This window comes from Mya arenaria, chromosome 12 (assembly GCF_026914265.1).
Source record: "Mya arenaria isolate MELC-2E11 chromosome 12, ASM2691426v1".
In the NCBI taxonomy this organism is placed as follows: Eukaryota; Metazoa; Mollusca; class Bivalvia; order Myida; family Myidae; genus Mya; species Mya arenaria.
Genome location: NC_069133.1, coordinates 36,449,217 through 36,475,343, shown reverse-complemented (window position 1 = coordinate 36,475,343; position 26,127 = coordinate 36,449,217). Strand labels below are relative to the sequence as shown.

The 26,127-nt window shown below is 33.9% G+C and overlaps 1 protein-coding gene across 1 annotated transcript; it reads right to left on the bottom strand.

Annotated features, from left to right (window-relative positions):
* Positions 1-19,753: 19,753 nt before the first annotated feature.
* Positions 19,754-25,897, bottom strand: LOC128210643 (beta-1,3-galactosyl-O-glycosyl-glycoprotein beta-1,6-N-acetylglucosaminyltransferase-like). Its single transcript, XM_052914996.1, has 5 exons — positions 25,808-25,897; positions 21,905-21,967; positions 21,097-21,764; positions 20,322-20,548; positions 19,754-20,064 (listed from the first exon to the last, which is right to left on the bottom strand). The coding sequence occupies exons 1-5, from the start codon at positions 25,895-25,897 to the stop codon at positions 19,754-19,756; spliced, it is 1,359 nt and encodes a 452-aa protein (XP_052770956.1).
* Positions 25,898-26,127: the final 230 nt, after the last annotated feature.

Sequence of the window (26,127 nt, the reverse complement as noted above, 5' to 3'; positions counted from 1 at the left end):
TATCGTTATAAAATCACAATTTCAAAATACCTACGTGTTTCCTAAGAACTTAGGAACAATCCACTTCTTCTTGAAAAAAATTCTTTTATGGTTAAACTGTCAATTTATTATATTCATCCATTATGACTATTACCAAATAATTGGTATAAATAACTAGCACTCTGTAAAACTCTTTCTCCCCAGCTTGCAATATTTGTCTACAGAATACATATACCAAGTTCTTGGTAATTCAATATTTAATCTATATTTATATCACAAAATTATCAATAATTTAGTATAGCTTTTCCAAACACTTAGGAAACTTATATAGACAATTATTATATCCGACACTTGTTGTTTTTACACATTAGAATTAAGTGACAATTGTTATATATCCAATAGTTGGATCTTTGACACAGAGTAGTGCACCCTAGTTAATAAGTGACGATTATTATATCAGACACATGTTGTCGTTGTTTTGACACAGAAGTATTTAGTGAAAATTATTATATCCAATAGTTGGATTCTTTAACATAGTAGTATTCACCGACAATTATTTCTAATTTGTCAGACATCCAATATCCAACAATTTGGATGTGATGTTTAGTTTAACTGACTTACTTCACCGTCAAAAGTCAGCAACTGGCGCCCTCAGGTATAGGAGAGCTGAATATTTCCCAACTTATGGCGATGAACACGCCACTTCCGGTCAATGAAACGTCACTTCCGGTTAACGTCGGAATGTAATATGCATGAAATACGCACTAATTCTACAAAACATGCATAAAAAATATGTCAGTAAACAATTTTTAGTGCAAACAAAATAGATGAAATAGAAATATTCAACGGAAAATCTCCCGGCTAATTTCAAAATTTCAAATTCCAAATTATGATACAAAAAGGCCAATAATTGGTCTATTTCAATTGCATGTTATACACAATTCAATGATTGAATGTAATCTCAGCATTACACTGAACAGTTATTGCAATATTACAATTGAAAATAAAACGGAAGCCTGTTCCGATAAATTTCAAAGTGAAAGTATCAGATTCAGAATATTAAATCCTGATATAACGGACCAAAATATCAAAAGTTGGTCCAAATCAATTGCAATTCATAAATATAACATACATCCAATGTATTCTCAACATGTCATTGAGAAATAATTGCAATATAATGATTTGAAAATCTTGAAACACAAATTTTCAAGATGGCTGCCAACCACAAAATTGAGACTTTTTGGCAACAATTTAAACGCAGGTAAAATGTACCAGTTTAAGTCGCAGCGCCATTATTGTGATCCCGACATAATAACTAATATCCATACAAACATACCTGATAAAGATGAGCACTAGCGTCGAATCTATGTATCGGATGATGATGGATATAAGGTGATCGTCAAGAAGTAATAAGTCCGTCAGGTCTCAGTCGTGGTCAGTCAAAGTCTGTCTGTTTCCTGCTAGCTGGTTCCCTACATCAGCTTCTATTAGACTGGTTATCATAAATGAATAATGTGACTGGTTCCCAGATCACAACAAATATTCGTTACCTGTACTTTCTATCCAATATATTCCACTTATTTTAACACATATTTCACACTGCTACTGTTCTGTTTGGCGTTTTAAACCAATATTTTTTCTACCTGACATAAACAACACAACCGTGGTACGCGCTAATTTTATCATCCCAATTTTGCACACCTATACCGACAAACCAAACCTAAGTAGATGGTAGTGAAAATATAATGACATACATTAATTAAGACGTTTCTAAAAATCTAAGCTCCCTATACGCTAAATACCTAGACTTGAATACTTTACCTATACACTCATTAGATGTCTCCATACATAATTTATCCGTATCAGTGACCTTTGCACGAATTTCATAAGAAAGGCAATTACCTCTTGGATTACGTCTATGACAATATATAATTACTTTATGTGTCTGAGCGACCTGAGAAGCAATCGACTGGAGAGTTACACGCTGATAGGAAAGTGTAGGCGTACAATGTTTCGTTTCATAGGAATGTTTGTTAAGCATTTTTTTCAAAATGGCCTGATACTCCAAAACAGCCTACTGATCACAAGATGTCACAAAATCTAGCTCCAATGAATATTTACTCAATTGCATACAAATACATAAAAACCAATGAACAACATCAGTATCGAGGATATAAGATGTCAAAGGACGTTATTATAAATACTACCTGCCTGAAAAATGACTTAAATGAGGAAATAGTTACAATGGTCAGCGCTACAGTTGAAGTTAATATTATATCCAAAAACATGAGGTAAAATGTCTAGAAATACAAGTAGATGCCCTGATCACTACGGTGAGTGATTTAGAGGCTGACTTTGAAACTAGCAACCAGAAAAGCAATCGCCACTGTGAAATACACTACAAAACCCCTTAAATATTAATGAAAATACAGAGAACAATGTTATTTACATTGCCAAAGAAGGAGGACCAATAACCTGAATGACATTGACATCTAACATAAAGATGGCAAAAAAAACTTGGTGAACGAAGAGACATACTAATAAGTTTAAAGGCAAAGTCTGCGTTCACGAAATGTATGAAAGATCTTTGAACCAACAAAAGCATTGTATATATAAATGCACAGCTCAATCCCCGTAGAAAAGAGATTTCTGCTAAATGTAAATGCTATAAAAAGAATTCGATGATGGTGATGATTGGACAAAGGCTTTTAAAGTTATTGATCAACAAATCTAATGTTAAGTACTTTCCTTAATTAAAGGGCGATAACTTTCTAGTGACCAAAGCGTTTTGGCTGGTTTCCGCGCTTGACAATATATTATGCCTATACACATTCTGATTAAGTCACGGTTGAACGACCGTTTGTAATGTTATTGAGCTGACAACATACTGGACACAATCCGTACAAACGTCCGCCCGCCTGTACGCCGCAGGTGAAATTTAATACGTCCCGTTTTTAAATGGGCTTATAAAAGAAAAATATGTATTTGTGTAAAAGGTTCCAAAGGGCCATAACTCTTTAAATATTAAAGTTGGAGTTTTAAAACTTTTCACAAAAGAGCACATTGTTACTGTGAATCAGTAAATGAAGATGAAAGTTGATATATTCAATGATTGTAAACAACACAATAACAATAAAAAAGGACAAATCAGTCTTTTGATAATACGGTCCCCCAGGGACATTTCTCTGAAAATATTTTGAAACGGGCAAATTGTTTCTGAAGAGAAGATTTTCAAAGTTTTCCATGTAGACATATAGGGAAAACTAGACCTTGCGGCAATGTTTTTTTGTGAATAATAATAGAATGAAGGAATTTAATATGTTGGCACCTAAGGAACAAGGCTACCCATATTGAAATATAGTGGTTACTAGCCCTGCCTACTAGAGGTCATGTTCTTACGAATCAATATGGGGTGGAGAAGGACCACCAAAGAAACATTCCTGTAAAGATGAAATTTTTCAGAGGTGTATGAGGAAAAATAAACGCTTGAAGGGAAATGTTGACGAAGGACGGACGGACGACCCTTTCACAATAGCTCACGCTGAGTACTCTGTGCTCAGGTGAGCTTAACACAAGAGAGCAAGTATGACCCTTTTGCCTGTATGCCTTGCATTTATTAAGTAGAGAAGAAACATTTCTTTGAAATTATTTTAGAATTGGGCAATCGGCTTTGAGGAGACGATTCAAAAGTTTTTATTGTTGCATTTTTATCGTACAATACAGAATGATGATACTTCATGAATGGCCATTCATTGAACCCGATTCTTTTAATTGGTATAAAATAAACATTGTCCCGTGTGTATCAATTTAAGTAAACGAGTTACATAATTGAAAAAAAACACCCCAGTTTTTCGCTCTGACATGTCACTTGCAAAAATTTAAATGGGTAAAGTAAGTAATTTCGAAAATCTAACACGTTCTTACTCAATTTATTAACATACTGATTGATAACATGCTTTGTAAATTATCTGTTTTGACTGTTTTAGTGACATGCACAACATAAATAAATCGACAAACTATATTTTAATTTTACATAGCAAATAAATATAACTCACACCGTACGGATCACTTCGTACGAATATGATGTACTCTAAACGTTCACTCACGAAATTTCACGAATGATTTTCAAAGTATTGTCCTCGAAACTCAATGCATTTTTAGTTTCGATTGACCGACATGTTGAACATGAATGCGTACCACCCTATTTCGTACCTGCGTTCCGCCGACCTATTGTCACTTATGCCCCCATGACTTTACAGGAAAGGCTTGTGCGAATCTAACACGAGTATCTTGAACTATCTCCGGTATAATTAATTTCCATGTTTCTGTTCTTGTTTCTAGCCGTATCGCAGTCAACCGGCCCAATATGGTTTTGTTTGTTGCACTTTTATGTTTTCACCAACAGGCTTTGCAAAAGTAGTTGTTTGTAATTCGTACAACATTTAAAAGGTTTGTGATATCTACGTGGTTTTAGTCAATTACATTCTTACAATTCCTAAATTTATGCCTATAAGCCTCAGTGATTACCTCATAACCGTTTAAAGTGAGTTTCTCTCCTAATATTCTTTTTTTTCTAACGCAGTTACGGCCGTCTCAACTATATCTGTCTAACTTTACACAAGTTTTCTGGCTGTATTGTCTACGTTCAAGTTTAAGTCTATGCTGTAGCTCAAGGTTCCTTAATTTGAATCCAGATTGTGATTTTACAAGAAGACACTCCCTTCTAAAAATGCCTAGTCTTATAAATAACTGACAAAGGCATTCTCAAACTTGCTTGCCCATAGAAGATTTAATTTCAGACACCTAATAATGCTTGGCAGGATTTGAACAAATCAGTATGACCAGCCAAATGGAACTCCTCCAGTGAAGGCATTGATATAAAATTACCTAAGTTAAATGACATGGTTATTTTTTGCGTATGACAACCACAACATGAGTAAATGAGAAATTTTAAGAATAATGGCATTAGTCCAAAAGTTCACAAAATATGATCGTGGAAATCTAAATGTCCATATAATATGAGCACCTTCATATCCAACAACACTGCAAAATAATTTCCACACATGGTTGAAATTCAGTCCTCACAGAAAAAGATTGTTTTTAGAGATGTTTTTGCACTGGTGAAACTTTATTTTTACCCATCAACAAATTGGCCAGAGAATGTTGCCCCTCTATATCATGCCGGTCCACGCTATAGTAACCACTGGTCTTTTGATTTTTCTGAATGAGTAATAGAAGGACTTGCATTTTTTCTCTTCTTTGTATTGTGTTCAAATGCAATAGAAGAAGAAAATTGAAAAACTAGACGATCACTCCGATTAATAAGATTTTATTAACGATCAGTGTGTCATCCCATTTGCAGACAAGAGTGTAACATTAAGTGAACGTTTTGTACTGTTGAAACAAAACTATTTCAACACAATTAAACATGTACATAGTATCTGTATAATCAAAAATAAATATAAATATAAAAATATAACCAATAAATGTAAAAAAAAAATGCATAAAAACAATCTTTGCATATATTCCAATTTCAAATCGGTCTCTGCGAGGTTAAAAACTCTCTTTGTTCGACTTCATAAACATTATGTTTTTATCTGAAACGTGAATGATTGACAGTTTAATTTCCTGTAATAAGAAATGAGTTCCTGTTTAAAGAAAGGAAATAACAAAGTGCGAATTATGTTAAAGACATAGAGTGGCAAGACAAGTATATCATACAAAGTCAGCAAATAAAAAATATATGATATTTTTGACAGTTTGACAAGGAAATTCTACACTTAACATGACATACTGAAAGACGAAATACAGTCGATCTGATGTTGTAAAGCCTGGTTAGTGTCAGCAACGCTTGCGACGTCGTCCGCGAACATTGTTTGTTTCGTCCATACTGTCATTTATTTGCATTTTACCACCACTTTATTATAACATATACTCTGTGTTTTTTTGCAATAAGAAAATATATGTCACATTTTGAAGGCATCGTGTCCAATGCTGAAAATGAATGTTTTTATTGGCAATCCATATCGACTCTTTAATAACATAATATTTGTAAAGTAATGACTATTCTATATCTATTTTGGGTATAACATTAGTTACAGAAATAAACTTTGATTAAATTCAGTGATGTACATACTTAGTTTGTTTGATACTATAAGGTTCTTTCCGCTTTAGTCAGACTACTGTTAATATGCAATATATTGAAACACATCTTGTAGTATTATTTGTCTGGTAGCGTAAAAAAGAGAACCTGTTTAATATCAAGAAAACTATTTGAATGTTGGCAACCTTCCCTGCAATGTTGACGAATTCCGAAATAATCATAAATTATGTTTATAGTGTTAAAACAACTGCTTTCATATCGTTGCTTCAGTGGTCCAGCGGTAAAGACCTCGTCTAGTAGTCTTTAGATCCTTGTGATCCTGCCGCCGATCTCAATTGTTCTTATTTAGTCTTTTTTTCTAGTGCTCTTCGTTATTTCTATATTTCAGAACGTTATTTCTTACTTTTGTACTCAAAATATTCGATAATGTTGGGTCTGATTGGTCTTTAAATAACTTTTGTTGAAATGATACTTTTTTATGACGATTATGAAGAAAGTTATAATTACTTATACAAAGTCACTCCTGTTGTCGCGATGTCATGCGAAGTCTGGTTTTGTGTTGTGGTGGTAACCCGGAGGAAACTTTCTTGTCCAGCTTGGTGACCACAAACCAAACTCACATGTGTCCAGGCCGGGTATCAAATCAGCCAGTGTGCTATTTTTTATATGTTCTTATTCTACATTGTACATCTTCCAAAATCCTTGCCCATCTTCGTCTTGTCTTCTTTATATTGTATCTGAAACCTAATATCAAGATGCAATTTGTTTGCAATTATGAGAGTACTTAGGCATTGACAAGATTGCTAATGAACGTTTTCGTTCTACAAGACAGTGTTTTTCTGAGTTGTTATGTGATAACAAGTATTGCTTATCGCCTTATGTTGCTGAATTAGATATCCTTTGTTTTGACTTCATTTAGAGTATACACACTTCTTTGGGAGTGCTACCGGCATAATTATATATTGTTTTGATATATTTCATGAATTTTCTACGTAAAACCATTGTTGCTAATTTGCAATTCTAGTTGATTTTGAACACCTTCAACTTTCTTTTAGTCCCTCTAACGATTGAGACATAGATCAACACCAGACAGAGAGAGAAAGACATTTTCAATCCCTCATTTTGAGCTCTGTTTGTTACATTATATAAGGTGTGCTTTTCATGCTTTATATTCAAATTACAGAGGTTTATAAGGCCTTTCAGATAAATTGCGGTCTTTGTGTCATATTTTAGTTTAAAGTATTGACCGTTTTAAAGAGATAGGCCAAAATGTTTTGAGACGCAAGGTATTAATATTTATGACTACTGAAAGTGTTTCTTTGTCTGTTTTGGGTTTTGATTCTCCTGCCATCAAACAGAAACGTAGCAGTAGTTTTAATTGCCTGAATATTAGATTTGAAAAATCGAATAATTTTAAATACAAATGTAGCAAAAGATAATTTCCATGTTTCATTCATATTTCATTAAGCTTATTAGTGTTCTAGTTGTGTTTTATACACCAAAACAAGTCACCCCTCACCCTTTGGAAGCACGGCCGATATTGTTTTTATCTACACTCACACAAATGTCTACGAGACACCTGTATATACGTAGTCCGCAGAGGAAATCTTTGTAAGACTCTTTAAGGAATGCAATTACTTCATTGATTACGTCTCTGAGCTGTATTAATGATTTTTAGAAGCAATCGACGTACGGAAATGACTAACGTGTAGCACTCGGTACAATTCTATTCAGAAAAAAAACAACGTTTTATTAAACAACATTAAAAGAGCAGATATTATCATTGAATTTATATCGACCATTCAACAGCTGTGATACCTAATTTTCTATCAACACTTTTTACACAGTTGTCATTGTGGGTCAACTGTATTATTGGTCTTGATAAAAAAACGAAAATGCATATAAAAACTTGCTATATTTTATCTTTTAATTAAAGCTGCCCAAAATGATAACAATACAATCAATCACATAAGAGTTTGAGTTTATTCGCCTCAATATGAACCCTGTCTATCTTTGATGGTTCTAGGTGAATCCTTTTACTTTAATGTTTGAAGATACATGTATATTCTCCCAAACAATTAAAGGTCAATGTAACTATCGAGTCATCAGACTACATTCACCGTTTTGAGTTTGAGTTATAATTGTATTTGCTATATTTGCATGTTAGCATGGTTTGTTAACATAGCGAGCATTATATAGATCCACTTAAGACCCTCCGGAGTTTGCACTTAAGTAGGGGTCCAAAAAAGAGATGTGCATCGGTTACATAAATATACATTTCAAAGAAGTTTCTTAACCAAAGAATCAGCATATGTTTTAGTCCAAAGTTTGAATGCATATGTCTTTCAAAGTTTTCATCATCGAAAAGAATATAACGAAAACGCATATTTCTTCAAAATTTCTTCTTGTAAAAAATATTTCTAAAAAATAATTCAATATATAGAGATTGAAAAACTTACATCATTCAGTTTTATTATTGAAATATATAATTCACAATGAATGGAAAAGTTTAATCAACTATCCATAGTTAAAGTATTTTCATATCAATACAATCACAAGTACATGTGCCCGAGGATGACGGCATGTATGAACACAGGTCTCGTTTCTTATTAATTGCTATATACATTGAATGCAAACTTGAACAGCTATACCGACTTTTTCGACTCTACATATCATACGTGATAATGCCAAAGCATGGTTGTGTTACTTAGGTAGTTCTATCAAACCTAATAACATAGCATTTCACCAAGATGTTGTTTTAAGGCAACAGCATCATGGCTCATAGCACACAAGCAGCGAGAAACACAGCGCTACAGAATTACTATAATCTTGCCGTTCAATATATATTTAGTTCATTTCGCGGTTAACTCATTTGCACGGTTATTGTAAGATTAGTAAAAATTCTTGAGGTCTAAACCGGTTTATATTCACCAAAACCAAAATAACATCCCACCTCGTGTTGAGATATATAATGTTTTTATTATTGTCATATGCCCGATTTAAATAAAGATGATGTTTATATCTTTTATTTGCGGAGTTCAAATATGCCTACGCTGATTTTACTAAAATACCTATTAAGGCTACTAGGGTGAATACAGGCCCTGTGGATCAAACATAAGGTTTTTTATGTAAATTGTAATTATAATTCAGAACAAAAATGCTGAGCGAACGCTAACGTATGTTTGCAACATATAGAGTATAACTAAACTATCGCACCTAAGGTGAAGGATATTTAAACAATAAACACTAGTTACTACGGGAGCAAGTCCAGTAGTCATTCAATCAACCAAAGCCCTCTTTAAGACCCTCAACAATACAGACTGGCAATCCAAGTATCTAATTAACTTCATCAATTCATGTTGGTGTTTGTTATAAAAACTGTTAACAATCGTGTCCATCTTAATTCATAATATTATTTTGATAAAGGGCATGATTTCAAATGTTAAAAGCGTTCACCTTTGACTCAATTTAAGGGTCAATACATTGTAGGAGTTCTGTTGTTGTTTTTTTTTTCTGTTTAATGCATGAGTTTTAAAATAACTGTGGCCATAGTGTTGTTTGAATGATGAATTTAAGTTATTAAAAGACAGATTAACTGCCCATACATACCTACTTTCAAAGGTTGAAACATGTGTTTAAATACAGTTTTTGGAATGAACTCTTCACTAATGAATTAAATTATAAAACAAAGGTCTAATGAATTGAATGCGAGCAAACATAGGGATCGTGTATTTTCGTAAGATAAACCCCAAAATGTGTTGCCAATGTGAAAACGATTGACCTTATTAAACTGCCAACATTGTGAAATCAAACAGAAAAAGGACACCAAATATGTTTTATTCAATTATAGGAAAATCTACATCGAAAGAGCATTAACTTCGTATGTTCAATGGAAGCAATGGAATACCTTATTAGCTAACAAGACTTATAACAGTGATAAAATGTACACATCTCATTTGTATTAAGAAGGAAGAAGATGGTATTAATTTGAATAATACAACATGCCTTCAGGAAATGATTATCAGACACTATCCCATAAAATTGGTGGTTTCATGAAAAGGGATATGTTCTCTCGGAGGAGATAATCACATGTTACATGAAACAATATTTGCTCAGTAGAACTCTGTCGCTGTTTCGATAAAAGATATTCAACATAATGTGACTGAAAAGTGTATCATGTTAAGTTCTTTCATCACAATGTTAATGGTAGGTCTTTCCCGCTGATTTAAGTAACGTTACAGTCGTTTGTGACATTAAACACAGCGAACGAGGGATGATACAAAATAACGCGGATAAACTATGATTACAATTTATTTCTTATTGAGAGCAAAACAAACCCAATTTTTTAGAACAGGTATGCAAAGTTTCATAACCTATTATTGACTATCACAGGAATTTTTTAGAAAAACAACAACAACATCAACAGGCATGGTGGGGTATCCCGAGCACGGCATCGACTTTCAGGACGTCGAGTGGCAACTATCTAACATAATACTTTATATCCATATCGAGTGTTTCATGTTGTCGCCAGACGATGTCCATTGTAATGGACAAATGAGGCACACCGGAGAAACCCGGCAAGAAGCAAGTTAATATATTTGTTCAATTAATTATGTGCATAGTCCCTTAACACATTTGTCAAATGAGGACCATCTTCGTAATGGAGTCGTCATATAAACCGAGGTCACATAAGGCACTTGAATCATTCACTGTTTTTTCTAGACTGCTCGTCTTGAAAGGTTTTATGCCCGATGTGAATTTTAGGACACATTTACTTTTTTGCAATGCATGCACTTTCCTTCAAGATGTCTTTTTGTTTTTCATTTATTGTTTCAGTAAGGGAATTCACATGTTTATTCTCAAGTATTGATTGCGCATGCCCAGCGCGGTATTGATGATACCAAGATTGTGACGTCACGCCATAGGTTTGTGAGCATTTGTTTTCAAATACGAGAATTGCAAGTATAAAGTAGATATGAAATTTGAAATATACATACAATTTAACAAATTATGTTACTTAACATTAGGTTAGTTCCCATGCTGTTTCATGTAAGATTGAATGCGATGTAATATAAGAATTACAATGCATATAAACAATTGTAGTAGTTTGGGAATAAGTGTTCTGCGAGTATTTACATAAAAATCGGTAGTTATATAATCCACGACTTGCATAAAATCCGCATGTGCACACGCATTATCGTCATTGGAGGTCATAGCGGGCAAATTGATAGGCTACACACCAAACCCTTTAAATGTGAATGGTTATGTTCACCAAATGCTTGTTTAAATGGTATTAATCTTTCTTATCATTTCAGTAATTCGTTTTTTTATCGTTCAAGGTCCTTGCAAATGTTCAGTTTTAGATAAATAACGTTAAAAAGAAGCCTGGAAAACGTGAATGCAATCCATGACCAGATGTTACACCTCGCATATGCTTGCAATTGTGTACAACGCTCTAATTATCGACATGATAATCAAGCTCAAATAGATTTAAGGCTTTGTATTGAGGAATATTGTACGGATGTCATGGATGTAGGGGACGTTGCAATTTCATTACAACACTCTCTTTTACTTCTTCAGTGGTGATTACAGCTGCTAATATACTATATATAAAGTGTTCTTGCGTTTTGTTCAACCCAGCATGTTTTTATGTTGCCTTTTTGTTTCCATTTTTTCATCTGGCCTTATATTTGTCTTTTGAAATAATCATTTCGATGATATAATTGTAAATGTAAGACATGAATGGTACATTATAGTACAAGGGCATTTGCCTTACATGTTTAAATTCTGTGATAAAATATGTAATCAGAAATATGTTGTTCGATATAAGTATTACATTATATCGATGTACTATACTGTCCAGAATGAGCCACTTAGTGAAGTGTTGTTCTTTGACAGAAGTAATTGAAAGTTTCCAATTTATAAATATCACAATGCTCGTTCCTTATTTTGTAGACAAAAGACTCAATATCAAACATTTACAACATATAATATTATATATATCAAGTGCTTAGTATGTAACTGCAACTCAATGAAACCCAGAATGTTTTTTTTCCACACACATATATATATATATATATATATATATATGTAAAAAATCAGCCTGGGTTTCATTGAGTTGCAGTTACATCCTAAGCACTTGATATGTTGCGTAAAATAATGAATTGCATCAAATGTACAATAAATAGAAAGCACTGTTTCTCTTCTAAACGCACTAAAGCTTGTTCACTAAAGTTAGCCATGAAATGACCGCGTTTTCTGGTCAACATTGTGCTTGGTCGAAGAAGGAGCTACACAAGTGAAAATATTCATAATTTGCGATCGTGGAATCCCGTCTGTGCATGTCTTTATTATTGTAGCCGTAAACAGCAAAACACACTAGTCTTATACAACTTGTCATATCTGTATGGACGAAGTCAATCAAAATCATTCAAATTGGTTAGGTTGCAGGCATGGCCAACGCCAATCCGGTATCATGTGAACGCAGAAACTGTCCATTGTCATTTTCAAGTAAAGTTCTATTAAAATTACTTGCATTGTTTTGGTTTGCTTTAAAGTCATTTGAAAGGATAGTTTAGATAACATAATAATTTGAACGCTTCTGCAAGTTTGAATTTGATAATTAAAACTATGATATTAACCTAATTCACTTTGCACTGTTAAGAATGTGTAGCCTGCGAGCACCTTGTATGGTAGAATTACTCGTTATCGAGTAGACATAGCCATTAAGTATACACTGATACGATTCAGAACAACCATTCTTAGAGGTAGATCATATTAAGTGTTATTTATAATATGGCAACGCATAACGATAATACCAGATTATCTCATAAAATCAATTTTCAATAAATTAAATAAGGATTCCACAAGTATATTGTTAGAACAATCTTCATTTATACACCCTAACATATATAGATGTTTAAAGCAAGTCCTTACTAGCCAGTTCAGAAAAGACGTGTGGTATGTGCTAAATAACTCCCCTAACGGCAAACACCATTTTGTTGTTAAAGAAACTCTTTAACTAAAGAATTATAGTTCTCCGCAGTTAAAACATACAGCGGAAATAGCCTAACCAAAACGGAGATGGTAGTACAGCACGGGAAAGTGACGTAGTTAATTGACGTCGCATGAAATCGCGACGTCAGTTTGGGATAGGTTTCAATGTTATACCATGTAGGATCTCGTGATCAAAATGGACCAGCCAACATGATTGTTGTAAAATAAAACCATAAAATATGTTTGATAAAAACAACCTAGATTATAAACAAATAATTGCATAAACTGTTTAAAGAAAAAGGTAACATCAATATAGTATAAAAATGTATGTCTTATACTGCTATTACAAACATGTGGGCAAATTTAATGGGTATTTCATATCTTGTCCCCAAGCTCGTAGGCTACGGTTTTTTATAGATTGGTTACGAACCTTAGGACCCGATTTATCAAAGCTCAGAAAAAAGTTTCGGAGGATATTTTCTTATTTATACTAATCTGATTTTTTTATAAATGGGTATTTTTTAAAAGTCAATAACAATTCATTACTTATAACAATACCACTGCAATAATGTAGGATCAAGTAGCCCAGCAATTACATGGCTTACACGATAACCCGTCAGCCAATCAAAATGCAGGAATTTCGGTTTAGATACATCCGGTTTGAGTTTACCCAAATACAAAACTTGTTGTGAAAGCGCTTAATACTCGCAAAATCTATAAAATAAATTGGATTTCGAACAATGGTGTTAAGGTGTGCATTATTTTACTCTTTGATATCGAAATTGCAGAAAAAATACATTTATAGTATAGAAAAGTATTTTGGAATTAGTAAGGTCACCGTTTTTTTACAAAAGTAGTATATATTTTGACCTCTTAACAAAAAAATGGATAACATCAAGTGATAATGTCAGTCAACCATTCACGCAAGAACATAGCCGTTATTACGTGATTATTAGCGTTTTTAGCGCTAAGAAAATTGCGGTCTTCAAAGACGATATTTGTGCAAGTATCATCATTGGCTGAAGGGTTCCAGCTTTTGGTATTTTAGTTTTAACACTCATTATGATTTGCCACACTTTATTTCGTAATTAAAAAAGTGCATTTTGCAAACCATGAGCGAGTACCTTTGACTGGCATGAATCATAACAGATATCGTATTGCACACAAGGTTGTTTCTATCATATACACGAACCCAAATAGAATACTTTGTGCTATTTTTAAAAATAAATGATATTATATGATTGTATGTGACAAATTGTGTTTCAATTGTCAACAATATCGGGCTACATTTTATTTGTATGCAGTATGCACTAAGCCAATTTATTGTTCACACAATGACAGAACTCGAAAATGTTAGTCGTTAAATAGTTAATAAAAGTACTCGAAATGTTGTACACTAGTACACTGAAGGGGGTAGGGATGTAGGCGTGTTTACCAAAAGTCCGCATCTTGAACAGTTATTGAGTTGTAACCCTCCATTAACTTTCAGATCGTTTTGACGCATATAATAGTGAATCCTGATTTACATCTGTACAGCTTAATTTTGAAGATTTAATTTATTTTGCAGTTTTTGTTGGTGGAAATGACCCATAGAGAGCCATCCGGACCCCATTCGAGCAGATGGATCCCTAGTCTAAAATAATATACGTCCAAAACGGGATTCTTCTAAGGATTTGCCATATTAAAATCGTAAAAATACGTCGACGTACAATTATTTGGATTATAGATCCCAGGATGATTGCATACTACACCTGCTTGGGGGCTATTGGTGAAGCGATCAATCATCTCTGGTGTTCATCCGTTTAGGCTTAAACTTTCGACAAAAAATCCAACAGGTTATGTTTTGTAATTCTAATGTATTTTGAGTACTAAAAGATCATTAAGATTGATCGAACTTGTATGCATAGATGCATTTTAATGAATTTAGTTCACCTAATAAAATTTAGTATCTTTCTAACTGTCTCTTATAGTTATAAATACACAAGTATGTATGTGAAACGCTTTTTAAAATCAATAATGTAATTTCACATGCATAATTAAACTCATCAAAATTAATCATATAATAAATTAAAGATTTGTTTAAATCTGTGAGCCGAGGAAGGTGGAGAGGAATAAGGGGTTTCCAAACAGGCTGAAAATTCATTTAAGTACGTTAAGATGAATTTTGAACATTAACAGTTATCACTTTTAAGAACACAAGTGAAGGCAGAGCTTGGTTTACATAGAATTCTGCTTATCTGCTCATCACATCAGACTTAAATTAAAGGTCTGGCATAATTCTTTTAACATGTGTGTCTTTACTTGTGTACACAGTGACTTCGCAGATATTGCATCCAGTTATCATCAGTTGATCTTGAAACTGTGCACAGTACAAGTGTGTTTCTTTTAAATGAGACTTTGATAAGAAGTACTCCGAAATTTCATTACTTGTCTCATTTTTTGACATATTTCTTACTGAATATGGACATTCTATTTCAACAATGTCGCTTTCACTATCGTCACAAACGATCGTATCTAGCGTGGCACCGGGAAAGGAAAATGTGCTGTTAACAACTAAACCACATTTTTCAGCAATGTGGACAGGTACAGTATTTGTTATAGAAATAGTGCCACATCTTTGTACAACATCTGACATAGGTGTCGTTTTTAGGCATGTTTGATATTTAAAGTTGTTAAGTAATTTTCTGTTTTTAGGGATGATTCCACTTGATTTGTTGTGATCGACAGCAGACACGGTGGAGAACCCACGTGACTTAATTGGTAAAGCGCACGGCAACAAATGTCAACAAGTCTCGATTCAGGTAAGGTTTTTAAAGATAACTTTCTTAATATTTGGAGAATTTTTGTGAAATAAAGACCATAAACCCCGCATTTAAGAGCTCTATTCAAGGTAATAAAGAACTTTCTCTAATATTCTAAAGTTTTCCTGAAAATCTTGACCAACTGATTTCTCAGAGTTGAAATCTAAGGCAAAGTACACGGCTTTTGACAAATCTATCGCTTTACTTCATGTTAGCCGTAAACAATTCATACACAAATCTTATTTTAAGCAAATTTTATGTATTTTAAAGTTTTCAGCGTGTATAATTGAACTTCTTTTAGTTATTTCAAAGGCGAAAATGAACTAAACCGAATTGATAAAGTACACGGACATTTTAGGTTTGATAAAGTACACGGTCGTTTACAACCTTTAGTGTATATACTCATTATTTCACTGGCTGGTGCTAAAACGAGTTATTATAAAAAAAAATATTATTTCTATTCTTCAAATTCATTATTGAACATTGCTCCATGTTTGAAAAGACGCATTGTAATGGAGTGGCAATGGAAGAATGAACGAGTTTTAACAGTTAGACCGACGGAGTCGCCTAAATGATGGGCTCATTTTCATGAATCATGGAAACATGTGTTATCACACTAAAATTCATTCCCGTATTTTAACAATATATTCGCAATTGACATATAAAGGGCTTGAAGTTTATGTAAAGGGTGTTCCACTTCTTTTTCGTGTCGTATATGTAAAACGTGTTTGTATTCATTATGCATGGTAAACAGTAACACATAACTAATAACTCTTCATTTTGTCAATTTTGAGAAAGAAAAGTGTTCTTGTACTTTTAATGTCTTCGATTGCTAGCTGATTTGATAGACTTACGATTTTGTGACATTTGTTTCATTTCAGAATATGAAGACTCCGACTTTATGCAAAGAATGCGGAATGACATTTCAAAAAAAAAAAAAACATCTAGTAGACCACGATAGAAGGCATTCTGGTCAATTGCCATCGTTTTTGCGGGAAAGTGTTTACACAGACACAGGTTAGTTTTTAGCTTTATTTTTTCGCAGAGAAATAAGAATATACTAACAGTTATACTTTTATTATGACTCCCCTCGTGTAGAGGTTAAGATTTGCCGTCGTCTGACTGTTTTCAACGTTTTTAGGGGTTGCGTTTTTCACATAATAATGTGGTCCGTGTTTCAGTGGACAGGGTCATTTAGTTTTATGATGCTGATTACACAATCAAACACTCATTGCTAACTTGTGACAGTACATGTCTTTTTTATAGGTGCAGCAATCACGGCGAAACAAAGTTGCACGTTTGCAAATATTGTGGCAAAACTGCTCTAGCAAGACTTGAAGATACACGAAAGACGCGAAAGCGGCCAATTGAAGCTAACCTGTGATGTGTGTGGGTTCAAATTGGGTGACACGACCAATCTCAGTGACCAGATTTCTACTAGACACAGGGGAATGACACGTCACAAATGTCTACAGTGTCGCTCAGCATTCAAGTTCAAATCTGGACTCAGCAGGCACGTTAAGGCAAAACACACCTAATCAGGACACATTGAAAGATTACAATGGTCTAGTTAGAAGTGCATTCCAGTATGTTGCCGAGTTAAAATAACGTTTTGATGAGTTTAAAATTTTATTAAGATAAATAGCAAAACGTATTGTTACCAAATGGTGCTCTTAAAATTGTTCGTTTGTCTTACAGTACTGAAAAAATTGCTGTGTAAAATTAGTATGAAAACGGATTGAGCATAAAACATTTTCACATCTTATATAATTCAGCAAGCTTTGAGACACAATTATTTTGTAATCACATTTCAGCCTTTAGTCTAGAACATTCTAATGTTCCATGCTCAGCTCTTATCTAGATGTTAAAGTCTTAGTCCTAGCCTGTAAGTTGGTAATATAATGTGCTCTCATTCCTCCTTGCTGTTTCCCATCTAACTCAGAGCCTCCATCTTTACAATGAGTTCCTGTCTGTATTGTTCGAACGACCGCAGTTTTACTGATGTAGATCAGATAATATTTGTTCAGACTGAACCAAATAAAAGATTCAGCGTTACCTGAAAGGTATGAACAATATGCTTTTAATGTGGAAATATATATAAACTAATTGTGATGTGCCTATTTTATTGTTTTATATCACATCAAAATAGGAACATTCATGAAATTTATAATTACCACAAACGGGCCGCTAACTACAGAGATGTTTTATTCGCCGTCAGTCACGATTATAATTTATAAGTAAAGCTATCTGATTTTTGAAGAAATGTATGTATGATTCTGTATTGATCTGCATCTTTAAAACTACTTATCGAACTTATAATGGCAGACTTTCTCTTAAATTATCCCATAGACTATCTTTTAACTCCTCATTAAATATAATTGCTAAATTTTTAGTTATTTAGATGTGCGTTATAATGTAAAATTTATTGATACAACTTAAATAAAAACTAAACTCTAAACATTCTGACTTCACGAATAGAAAATGCTTGTATAACTATTAGTTTGTAAACCGCACTCTACTTTCAAACATAAACTAAATTGACAGTGTACTTTATCATCCTAAAATGTCCGTGTACTTTATCAATTTGGTATTAGTTAATTTTTACCTAAGGCTTTGAAATAACTAGAAGTTAAACAATACACGCTGAAAACTATAAAATACATAAAATTTGCTTAAAATAAGATTTGTGTATGAATTGTTTACGGCTAACATGAAGTAAAGCGATAGATTTGTCAAAAACCGTGTACTTTTCCTTAGATTTCAACTCTGAGAAATCAGTTGGTCAAGATTTTCAGGGAAACTTTAGGATATTAGAGAAAGTTCTTTATTACCGTGGATGGAGCTCTCAAATGCGGGGTTTATGGTCCTTATTTCACAAAAATTCTCCAAATATTAAGAAAGTTATCTTTAAAAACCTTACCTGAATCGAGACTTGTTGACATTTGTTGCCGTGCACTTTACCAAATAAGTCACGTGGGTTCTCCACCGTGGCAGAGAACGCTCAGCCAAAACAGAGGGTCGCAACCCAGGATGAACAACAGACACAGCTAAGGAGAGATGTTTCGTCTAAAAACAATGAAATAAAGCAGCTGGGGTCACAATCATGTAGAAAGCAGGCTGACAATGTCTACTTTGTTATGAATAAGGAGGGCAAAGTAAATGTTGTTCAAATATCACACTGAATAACATATCCTTTTCAACCTTTTATTTCCCTCCAAATTAAAAATTGACTAATGATAGTGACTAGTGACTTCAAAAAGACAACATACATAATAAGTGGCATCAAAGTACAAAGTACAAAAAAATTCCCCACAACTTTGAAAAATATAAATGGAAAAGAAGTCAAAACACAAAATCCATGTGCTCTAGGTTTGCAATGTCAAATGTACAGTGACTATCAGTCAAATACAACTTTAAAAGTTTTAAATGGACTTATATAACTGGTGGTTCAATGTTTGCTTCAGTCAAACCCAGCATCAGATAAATTTTGCAACCTAAAAAAAATGGAATGCAGTTATCGGCAATGGCTTTAGAGGCGCGTTTGCAATTTTTCCTGTACGAGTCTTTCGATTACAGATATCATCATATTGACTGTGTATTGACTAAAGGCAAACGCTTGTGTGAAAGTATTGTTTACTCAATCGGTGAAGTTTGATATTAAGGACACAACTGTTTGCAAAACATAGTTACATTTAGAGGTCCGAGAACAGTTCTGCCAACTGAAACTTAACATGGATATACATGTCTTCTGTTTTTACTAATTCATTTTCATACGAATAAATGCTCAACTATGTAGATTTAACAGGCTTGAAACAAATGAACGATAAACGATTCCTTTCTCAAACCAAGAATTTTAACATTATTTGATCTATCGTCAGGGTTCGACTCTATTTTTCACAAAGTCAAGGTTAGAATAAAAAGTGGAATTGAAACTGCTAAGTCCGAGGTGTCTGTCTCTGGTTCTATTTAACAGCAACTCCTCGAGGCAATCGTATGCCAGGGGATGAAACTCCTGGTGAAACTTGTTCACGAACAACTTTTTACTGTCCTTCATGGGAGGGAGATCGCGGGCGCTATGGGTACAAACACTATGGACATACTTCCCATGACACTCTAGTGTGTCCCAAGACCAATTTATGTAGCGTGCTAGGAATGGCTTAACAACCTCGTCCGTCTCCGGTATGCCTGAAAGGTAGTTTGACAGTTTAAGGTTATATGAGTTAGTTAAAACTTAAGATAGAGAGGGATGAAAGACACGAGAGAGAGAGAGAGAGAGAGAGAGAGAGAGAGAGAGAGAGAGAGAGAGAGAGAGAGAGAGGGAAAAGGCGAACAGATTTTCCTACTTGCTCTGGTCTTTGAAAAGTTGCAAATCATTTGAATTCTTTACTAATATACTGTACATAAATTCATATATTGTATATATTACAGATAGAAACATTAACCTCGGTATGATCCTGGTACTCCTAAAATCGGATTATGATTCAAAGTCGTGAAGAAAGTCTCATCCGGGTGCATAGTCTTTCGCGTCCAGTTCAGGAGTTCAGCGGCGCGGGGATCGTGAAGAGCGAAATCAACAAAGCCCCGGCTTGCAATAATTTGAACGCCACCCTTTGTTAAAGCAATGTCTTTTGGCGGAGGACCTGCGTTGGCCCAGCGGTCTGGAATAGCTCTGAAAGCAAAACCGATATACATCAGCGTTAAAAGTGAATAATAAAATGTGGTTCTATTAATGTTTACTATGTTTATTTGTTTTCCTTAAAACACAACATGTTATTTTTCTTTATATTAAGCCTTCCTAATTGCGTTTGACAACGATGAACGTTTGAAGATAAATAAATTATCAGTATCATTGTGAGCTTATATTCGGTCCGTTCTGCGACATAACATGTGAAGTGACTAAAATCAAATTTAAAAAATGGATATTATTAAGAATGTAACGGTTACTATAAAAATTAGCATTCAAAGTGTTAGACTTAGGTCGCAAAAAATGAGTTTTCTTGTATTTCGAACCCATGATTACAACTCAGCTTAACATACAACAGAGGTTATATAAGCTTTTTACTACTTAAGATTCATGTTAGTTTGGGCAACTGTTGTAAGTTTCTCTCGTTTGAACGACGATGCAAAACGTGTTAAAATCAAACCATCAATATAAGAGGTGTAAATATTTAAAAACTTTTAAAACTCTAAGACCGACCAAGCAACTTAATTACAAGCCTTTTAATAGTTCCTTCTATGTCGTTTGAACCATTGTAGGCCTGCAGAATACGGACTAGTTCGTAGTTGGTTTTGAGCGGAAACTCCATTCCAGTCAGGTTTATAAAATATTTCCATTTGGCGCTGCGGTTCCAAAGGTACTTCATACAAAGTATTTCAGGTTCAAGCACGGACATGTGGCCCCATTGCACATCTACGCGTTTTTCCAGCACGTGTACATTGTCAAAGCACTCGGCTATGCGCGACATCGCATGATACAGGTCAATTCCACTTTTGGAGTCTATATGGAAACAGTATACGTTTTGTGGACGATATATTGCACGAAGTAATCGTTCAGCCTGTTCTATCGCAGTATACATAAGAATACTAAAAGCAATTGGAAATTCATTTTCGTCAAGCGAATCAATAACGTATCCCCTTTCCAAAATAAACTTTGAACAGTTTGAAGTCATGTTTATGTAATCAATTGGTTGTAAGAAATAACGCTTGTCTTCAGAAGCCAGGCGCTCTTCAAGCGCAGTTTCACTTTCGTCGCCATCAAAGATTGCAGCGCAGTTAACCTGTTTCACCTTTCTGTCCTTAACGAAATATGCCTTATCTCGCTGGAACGTTAACGGCCGCACAGTTGGAAAAAGGCTGAGCATTCCCGTCACGTTGGAAGTTCCTTCCTGGTCGAATGCAGATGACGTTGCACAAGCCAAGTAACGATTGTAGTTCAAAAGACAGAACGTAATTCCACAAATAATTAAGAGAAGTAAACCACGAAAGTTCGATCGGAATGAACGATAGATAAGCCATGACATAATACCTTGGAACGTGGTTGTTGGTGCAAATCTTCGTTGTCTGAATAATGAACACCTGGGAAACAGTCCTGAAGCATAGAATAAAGGGAATACATTATTATCAATATACGTTTGCATCTAAACATGTGTATGTATGCTTATGTTAAAAGTCCAAGCCCAATGGGACGGTGATCCTGTTTTAAATGACATTGCAATGTATATTTTTCGTCATTAGATGGGTACTTTACTTGTTTTGCTTTAACAAAATAGACACATACTTTATATGGTATAGGTTGAAAGAACGAATTCCTTCGGATACTTATTTCGTTCCGTGGTCCTTTTCTTGGCTTTGTTCCTTTTAAATTAATACTTGATATATTTGATAATTTATTTTGTCTGAGTTACTTAGTTTTCATTATGTTTGCCATTAATTCCTTAATGAAGCTTTGTTAAATTTGTTCTCAAGTAAAGCGTCCAAGATTAAAGAGAACTTTTGGGTTCTAAATATCATTGATTTGATAGACCATACGGTTAGATAGTCAATATAATATTTCATATAGATATAAATATCAATAGCGCACCGATCCTATTATATACGATATTACATACGATGTTCCACCGTCCGTTTTAGTGTGCTTTCAGTTCGATCAGTTGTGACACTTATCTTGAGCAATCTCAAAAACACACGATTTACTACTCAACGGTTGCTAACGCTGCATGAAAGGTTCACTTTGAGGTTTCCGTTTGTGCAACGATGATACCGAAATATACTATGGCATGTTAAGCGTAACTCTCACTGGCATGGTCATACGTAAATCGTGCGCACTTTTTCCACGTACTGAAGGGTAACAAATTCTTGTTCGCATGGTTTGTGTAATTGTTGCAAAAGGCAATATTGGTCCGAGGCTACTGGGTGAATATTGCAAGTTTTATGGTAAATCAAATTTAACATATTTGAAAATTCAAAATTGGACAAGGTCAAATGATTTTCGAAAGGTCAAATGTAAATATGGGGTGTAACGGAATTTGTGTGAAAACATTGTGACATTATATGAACTATAAACACTTATGGATCGGTTAAAGTTTCTGCTATATGGTATGACATTCACTACTTACAACTTGTGGTATCCGTTTGGCTTAAAGCGGAAGACTGCCGAAAGGTAAATCAAGCTTTAAATCTCTGAAATCATTACAAATTCAAACAACTAGCAATCTTAACGCTGAAGTGCTGTATCGTTTCTAATTCTATTTTTAAATTTCCCGGAATCGACTTAGATTTTCTTGGTTCTCCGAAAAGCGATGATTAGGAATCGAAAATGATAAAACTTGTACGAAATATAGATCGATTTAAATGTAAGACGTCTCGGGCCGTATGTATAACGCTTCTTAGTTAAGATTTTCAAATTAATGATTTTTTACTTCAAATTTAATATAGTGATGTTTTTCGTGTTCTAAAGAACGATGTTTAAACATTGTTAGTTGGCTTTGAAATTAACTAAGAAAAATATACGTGTTCCCACTAAGATGAATAAGAACAAGCTACGTTATGAATACTGCGCTAGAAATAGTTTTGTAGGAAGAACTGAAAAATCGTATATAACTTTAAAATGAAGCCCGTTTCAAGAATAAAATTCGCAAATATAAAACGGCTTCAAAAGTCCATTCCAATATTTTGCATATCTCATATTTCTCATAAAAATGTAGATAAAACTCTATAGCACTGAGACGAATGTAGGTTTATAGGGTATATGCCTACTAAAGATATATTTTAAATAACATTTTGCCTGCATGCATTCAAAGCAATTTGCAAATTATATCATTTGCATAGGCTAAAACCCTACATTTATTGCCAGTAATTCAAGATGTTAGATCTTGAGGTAAAATATTCTGTATGTAGAAGAATATAGTAAGTCATTTCACCTAGGTTAAAAAACTATTTCATTTAGGCTAAATTGAATAATTATAAATACATTTATCAACAATGCATTGTTTTTGCCTATTTTCTGGAACCAATCTAAACATGACAAAACACCGATGTAAGAAAACACCATTATGCTAAATCGTATAAAAGGAACAGTATGTATAACGAAAACATTGGCCTATAAATTGAGTTAATAAGTTATAACCAGGAAATATTATTACAATACACTATTAACAGTAGAACAAGGAACTGTAGTACAATTCATGGAAATACAATAAAAAATGAACATGATGCCTGTTCTGGGATATATAAGAGCAAATAATTCTCATTTTAAGAAAACATGCATGTGTTCCGACCTCTGTCTGCATTTGTCACTGTTAATAAGGATTCATTTATTTATAATAGTCATCATAAGGTTACAGAGTCACGTCTTTGAAAATGTTTGGGGTGTACGTTTATTTAACGACTTTTATGGTCTATCAAAAGGCATCGGCCCAAATGAAAGCCTCCGTTTTGTCTTGTGATCTTACATAATTCCCAGCCAGAATCTAACCATTGTTTGGGTCACCTTGGTTCTTTAACTGAATGGAAAGCATTTTCAATATGTGCAACTGTTTCTATTTTGTAATAACTGAACCGAAACATTACTCTTCATAGGCCATTAAGTAACACTGGTAAATTAATAAGATAATCGCTCTGGCTACATACACAATTCACTGACTCGTGGTGGTTTTATGTGGATTGATTATTATGGGATAAGAATATCCAGACCTGGCAGGAATTAAATCGTTTTCTCCTTCTACCTTTTCAATAATAGCTTTCTTTAATTCGTAGGTAATTGTTGCAGTTCACTTTATTCGTGTGTTATTTGTTAATAATTTCAGTTTTCCTTAATATGCTTATCCCTGGTTTACCTGCATTTCTGGATGTTCGGCATGCCATTCATAGGGAAAGCTATTCTGATGCGTGTGAGGTCTGTTTGTGGTGTTTATATTTGAATATGTGGTGTCTATACGTTTGTGTCTCTAGTTCATCGTCGCTTGGGCCCTTGCCATGTTCTTCTTAACAAGGTTATGAGTGAATTTTCGCTTATTGAGGTTGTCCCTGTTTTATTCAATGTATCAAAGCTGAATATTTTTGATATCTCTACTTTCAAGAAGTCAGCCTCTAGTAACACGAACAAAATGAAATAATGTTAGCTTATTTTACGACAGTATAACCTGAATTAAAATCTTCGATGTTTGATTCTTGTTAATACCGCATACATATATAGATTTTATACAATATTTGGTCAATATATCGATGGATTGGAGTAATTCTTTATGCATAATAAACATCCTTATTTGAATCCGCATTACGATGTAGAATATTGATAATATTTACAATATACATCTAAATATGAATTGTAAGCAAATATTTTCATTTGGTTGCCATTTTTCATTTTTATATAACAATTTTACTCATTTCAGTTCAATTCTCAGTTTGTTTGAGGTTCTTGGATGTTTATGTAAACATAAACTCAATATCCGAAAATTGATTGTTATGTTGCAACCATTTTGTCTTGAGTGAAAATAGGCATCCTTATATCTTTAACTTTATCGTCAACTTGTATCAACGGTATCTTCTTATATCAGATTGCGAGTCAGGTGTTTGAATTCCCCCCCCCCCCCCCCCCCTAGATGCTATCAGGGATTTTTCAGTGTTAACGCTCATGTTCTTAAAATCAACGTTTTCTGTCTCATCGAATCACTTACAGTGGCCAGTATTAACGTCTATATTGTGTTTTTAATTTCATTTCATGACTCTTCTCGCTGGTAAATATAACCATACGGACGTCTTGCGTTTCAGCCGCTGAAGCATTCATTAAAATAAGATGGGACGTTTGCATTCACCTATTTCAGCAAATGCAAACTGCACGAATAAAAAATAGGTTAATATAAAAATACAGTTATTGAACTAGTGGACAAGATAACATATTCATATGGATGCGTTTTTCCTCATAGGTTACCCTCACTTCTTCAGATACAGGTACACTTTCTTTCACCAAGGTCATAGGCGTCGGTGATTCTCGTTCCGATGGCCATAGTGCCGCATACATATTGCTTGGAATTCACACGTCGTAGTCAGATCCACGAAGCATTTTACAACTGTCATTTTAACAACAACAACGACCACTAGAACAATAACACTTAACAGCATTTATTGCAATAGCAATTAAAAAAACCAACCGCAAACACGTCACTCTCAATGACAATTGAGAGTAATAATCAGTAAAAAAAAACAGCGGCAGAAATGATTCTAACTACTTTGGGCTTAGAAAAGTCATTG